General features: G+C 48.0%; 1 protein-coding gene across 1 annotated transcript; it reads left to right on the top strand.

Moving 5' to 3' along the window:
- The first annotated feature begins 300 nt into the window (after nt 1–300).
- On the top strand, nt 301–2,872 carry MSC (musculin). The gene is made up of 2 exons (XM_075085234.1): nt 301–1,029; nt 1,807–2,872. Exons 1-2 carry the CDS (start codon nt 301–303, stop codon nt 1,891–1,893), a joined length of 816 nt encoding a protein of 271 aa, XP_074941335.1. The 3' UTR covers nt 1,894–2,872.
- The last annotated feature ends 2,324 nt before the right edge of the window (nt 2,873–5,196 follow it).

The raw sequence follows: 5,196 nt of genomic DNA, 5'->3' as shown, positions 1-5,196 counted from the left end.
GGCGGCGTTGCCACCTTAGGGCCGGGGAGCGGTGCCCCCTCCCCGCGAAAGCCTTTGCAGAATCAGCCCTGGGGGTATTTTCCGTCCTGCGGAGCGAGGAGGGGGGGTCTGTCCCGGGGGAAAAGCGCTCGCCCGCGCGGCGGCGGAGCAGACACCAGCCCGGAGACAGCCGCGCGTGTTCCCCACTCCGCGGGGCTGACTTGGCGCACCGGACCGCGGAGAGGCGCCGCCCCCGCCGCGAGGCTCCGCCGGGCCCCCCCCCCCCCATCCGCGTCCCCGCTCCTCCCCTCCGCCCGGTGGATGGTTTGCTCCGCGGACACCCGATATATAGCGCTGTCAAGGGGCGCATCCCCCCTCGGCGCCCCCCCCAGCCCCCGTCCCCCCCCGCCCCGGCCCGGACTCTGGCGACGGGGCCGCCCCACGCCCCGGGCCGTCCGCCCCCTCCCGCCTGCCCCCCGCTGCCCGCCTCCCGGCCTCCCTCCTCCCGGGGCCATGTCCGCGGGCTCCGGGAGCGAGGCGGAGGAGCTGCCCGAGATGGACCTGCGGGCGCTGCAGCTGGACTATCCGCCGCCGCCGGCAGGCAAGCGCCAGCCCCGCGGCGAGCTCTACCCCTCGGGGGACAACTCCTCGGCGGCGGAGGAGGAGGAGGAGGAAGAAGAAGAGGAGGAGGAGGAGGAGGACGGCGAGGGCAGCTGCGCGGCGGGGCCGGCGGGCAGCGGCTGCAAGAGGAAGCGGGCGCGGGGCGGCGGCCCCGGGGGCAAGAAGGCGGCGCCGGTGCCGCGGGGGCCGCCGCCGCCGCCCGAGGGGAAGCAGTCCCAGCGCAACGCCGCCAACGCGCGGGAGCGGGCGCGGATGCGGGTGCTGAGCAAGGCCTTCTCCCGGCTGAAGACGAGCCTGCCCTGGGTGCCGCCCGACACCAAGCTCTCCAAGCTGGACACGCTGCGCCTGGCGTCCAGCTACATCGCCCACCTCCGGCAGCTCCTGCAGGAGGATCGCTACGAGAACGGCTACGTGCACCCTGTCAACCTGGTACGGCCTGGGGGGCTGGGGGGGGGAGCGCCTCGGGATGCGCGGCGAGGGGGACACGGGGGAACCCCCTGGGCACCCTCACCGCCCCGGCACACGCCCCCACACGCACACCCCACTCCGGGCAGGGCTGGCTGCGCTCAAGCCGTGCTCGCCGTCGAAGAAGCCGCGGGGAGGCCCTGACCGCTTCGTAAATGGCCAATAACCCTCGCCCGGGGGCGACCCGGGAGCCGGGTTTGGCCTACGGTGATGGCGGGTGTGTCTGTTCTGGGGAGTCGGAGTAAGTCACCCTAAAGAAATACATTCCTCGGGCATTAGGCAAGCTTCATGTCCGAAAAAGGAGTAATTCGCTCTGCGGGCTGGCTCGGAGCACAAGTGAGCCGTCGTTAGTTCGTCGGGGCAAAACTAGACGCCTGGCGTGTGCCACGGGGGTGAGAAGGTTGCTTATATAGTGCAGAGTGATTGTTTGTGAATACTGTTATGCTTTTTATTCATAAAATTATGCGCACGGTTGCAAAGCGAGAGGAATGTTGCGTTTTTGATGAGAACAATTTGTTGCTGACCCTTGCAGCCCTATTGCAGAGCATTAAATTATAATGAAAATATTTGTTAGAGGAACTTAGCGCTCTCTGTGCTTCCCACAGGGACTAAAACACGATGACGTGTTTGCAACCGAACCAGAGTTAGACATCTATCAGTAATAAAGCTCCAGTTTCAGACCAGGATAAACTTTCTTTCTAACATGAAATACCTTTTTTTTTTTTTTTTTTTTGCTTGCAGACTTGGCCATTTGTGGTTTCAGGAAGACCTGACTCTGACACCAAAGAAGTTTCTACTGCTAGCAGATTATGTGGAACTACCGCATAGTCAAAGTAAATAGGGTTTTGTTGTTGATCTTTTTCTTTTTTTTAATGGGCTGGATATTTTTAAGAGCTGTGATTTATCAGCTCTAGAAGATGGGGGGATCAGACTAAAAGCTGGGGACGAACCTCCACCTCTAACAGTGTTAAATCTGTGTCCCCTGTCATTCTTTTCCCTTAGAGTTCTGAGGGAAGTTTCTTTAAAGCAGTCAGGAAGGGAGGCAGTGGAAATTAGGAGTTTTTATGAACTGACTGCAGCAGCTAAGTCTGAGATTTGGGAAGGCCCTTCTTTGGCTTCATCATTCTTACCACTGCCTGAGGACCTGTTGTTCTGAGGCTATTAAACTAATGCAAGAGGAATATAATGATATAGAATTAACAGCATGGACCAAAATACAACTCTACAAACTAACCCCAAACAGTGTTATTTGTATTCTAAAGCAAAGCAGTATTTTAGAGTAGCTTTGAAACTCAGATAGATTTATAATATATTTTGATGGCTTTTGTATTCATGGATCCAGTTTGCTGCAACTATGCAATCGGTATAGTCATACTTTTTCTTAAAGTTTTCTTAAAAAGGTGTACGTGGCCACATTCTGCACTGAGGCTACCGTCTGTTGGAATTAAACTAATTCCTTTGGTTATGTCTTGAAGGCCCACACGTAAGGATGCAGGACTGCCCCAGAAAAGTGGCAGAGTTTCCATGCCTTAATCTGGAAGGGAATTCTGCTTACCGTCAGGCTGGGGTGCAGGTGTTGTAAAGAATGAGTTTGTACGAAGCTGCAAAAGAATAAGAATTCACAATGTTTTAAACATTTTCTCCTGTACTGTCGTGCTTATCTTTGAAAAGTCTACCCTCAAATGAGTTCTAGTGACATTTCTTCACTGATTCAAATGCTGTAATAAAAGAAGATGCCATCAAATAAGTTGCAAATGTAAATAACTCTATTTTTTTATAAATTACATTAAAAGCTTGGTTACAGTGACTTACTGGTACTGTGGTAGTGTGTGACTGCATCAGTATGGGAACGGCTTTGGAACACACGGTCTTGAAACCCACTTTTGTAAACACAGTTATCTTCGTCATCTCTTGAGAGCTGTTACATCTCCTCCAGCAACAGAGTCAGACAAGAACACTCCTAGACCAAACAATTCACGCAAAGTACAGTACTATATCAATCAGCAGGGAAAACCACATTTTAACAACTAACAGGATTCACTATCATAATCTTTTCTGTGAATCAGGAAAATAAATAAATGTAGATTCAGAAATGGATGTCAGTAATTTGTTCTGTTTCATGGCATGAAGGATAGTGTAAGAGCTGCTTTTGCTGTTCTTTGTCATTTTACATTTCCACCTGTAGTCTATTTTGCTTTTATTTGTGTTTGTGCAGTGGGAAAATCGGCTGAGTTTTCCTAGGTGGGAGCAGACTTTGCCTCTTTTAAGATTAAAACTCCTGAGATAAGATTTTCTTTTTCTCAAAATATTTTCTCAGTGATTCACTTACAGCAAGGGAGAAGACTGAATTGCTTTAGAGAAGAAAAAGCCTCCTCTTCTTCATAAAAGCAGCGAGGAGGAAGAAAAATTTGCTTAACAATAGCCAACTTAACCTTGTTTCTCGCCAGATCATCCTGCGCCAGGGGTTTCTAGTTTGAAATACTGTACGGAAGCCCAAGACTGACTATTGGTAATGTCTTTCAAGTAGATGAAGTACAGAAAACGGCTTTTCTTCTTGTGAAGTGTAAAATAGTCCAGAGCCACTGCAAAATAAAATGAGGGCTCAGTCTAGGATCTGCTGAAACCGTTGCTATCAGTGATTTGGTGGCAAGCTGTACAGAGACCGTAATCTAATTTATCTTCCAGTTTTATCCAGAGAAAGGCTGTGAAGGAAGGGGGCTATCCTAATTTGTAGTGGGACTCCAACTGATCTCCTCTGGAAGCTTTATAAAAAGAAAATATAAACAGCAAATCAAAAAGGAAGGACCTTTAGAAGGCATAAGGTACAACAAAACTCAACCAATGTTTATCTGAACCCTAGAGAAAAGATTATTCAGCAATTGAACTAAGGTGCCACTTGAGATCATCTCAGTTGTGATACTTCGCTGTGTTTGGCCTTGATCCCAGCTGTACTTGCTTAACGACTCTAGGAGAGCGGAAAAACAAGGACAGCATGGCGAACTTTAAGCAGTATAGAAAGGTCCATGCGAAATGATGGAAAAAAGTATTCAAGGTAAACCCCCAAATAAAAAGTAGTTATATTAAGTAAATATGGTAGGTCAAAATTGGGGGTGAGGATTGTGACATGAAGAAAAACATTGCTTCCATCTCTGCACCATACTACCTGCTCTCAAATCCTACTTTTTCTCCTTGTGGCCACATAATGTATAAAAATACTTTCTTCATAAAATAACAAATGCGCTTACCGTGTTTGTTACCGTAACAGACACATCCATATGATGGTGGTGCCCCAACAGACCATCACTAGCTTTAGAATAGAAGTAAACAATGGCCACAGGTGACATTTCAGGTCAAAATTTGGAGAAAAAATTGAAGTTTTTAGATATTGAATGTTGTATAAGTCTCAATTCTTTGTTTTAAATTTTGCTGCACAGGGACACATATATTAGTGTATACTTATTTATCTTAATAGGGCAATTAGGTGTGTTTGGACTTCTCTGACAGGATCTGATATTTCAAATCATTGATTTTAATCCTTGGGTTCATAAATATTCTTTTTAAAAAGTAAATTAATCTTTCTTCTTGCCTCTCAGAGAGAGGCATTAAGTGATTAGGGAAAAAGTTCAGCTAAGTGAGCAGGCTCCTTGTGGATTTGTCCTGAGGTGAAGGCTGCTCTCTTGCCAGGTAGGTCATGCATTCTGGCATTCCTCCCCTATAAAGACACACCAAAAATACACGCACGCAGCTTTGAATCCTTTTTTTAAACTCACGAACAGATGAAATTCAGATCAGGGCTTTGTATGAATGAGGTGACCAAACATTCTAAAACGCCGGTTTTAAGCATTAAGAGGTTCCATAGGAAGGTAACGTGCTTTGGTCCCTTTTGTTTTTATCAAGTGTTTGCCAACCTGATAGAGTAAATTGGTTTAATTTTTGAAGTCTGAGTGTTTTGTTTGACTGGGCATGAGTTACAGAGCTGGGTGAAGGGGACACTTAAAATGAAAAAGTACCTTACATTTCTACAGTCCACAAGCACAGAAGGTAAGAAATACAAGCATTTTTATTAGATTTGGCAAGTATACCCTTGGTGATTATTTTGTTATGTTAATGACATCTATGTTCCTTGGCACA

This window comes from Phalacrocorax aristotelis, chromosome 2, assembly GCF_949628215.1.
Source record: "Phalacrocorax aristotelis chromosome 2, bGulAri2.1, whole genome shotgun sequence".
Lineage (NCBI taxonomy): Eukaryota > Metazoa > Chordata > Aves > Suliformes > Phalacrocoracidae > Phalacrocorax > Phalacrocorax aristotelis.
The sequence above is the reverse complement of the archived record's forward strand: the minus strand, read 5'-3'. Positions and strand labels throughout refer to the sequence as shown.

Coding starts and splice junctions, on each gene's coding strand:
- MSC (XM_075085234.1), top strand. CDS start 301: ATGGTTTGCTCCGCGGACACCCGATATATAGCGCTGTCAAGGGGCGCA. Junction 1,030..1,806: donor ACGTGCACCCTGTCAACCTG/GTACGGCCTGGG, acceptor TTTTGCTTGCAG/ACTTGGCCATTTGTGGTTTC.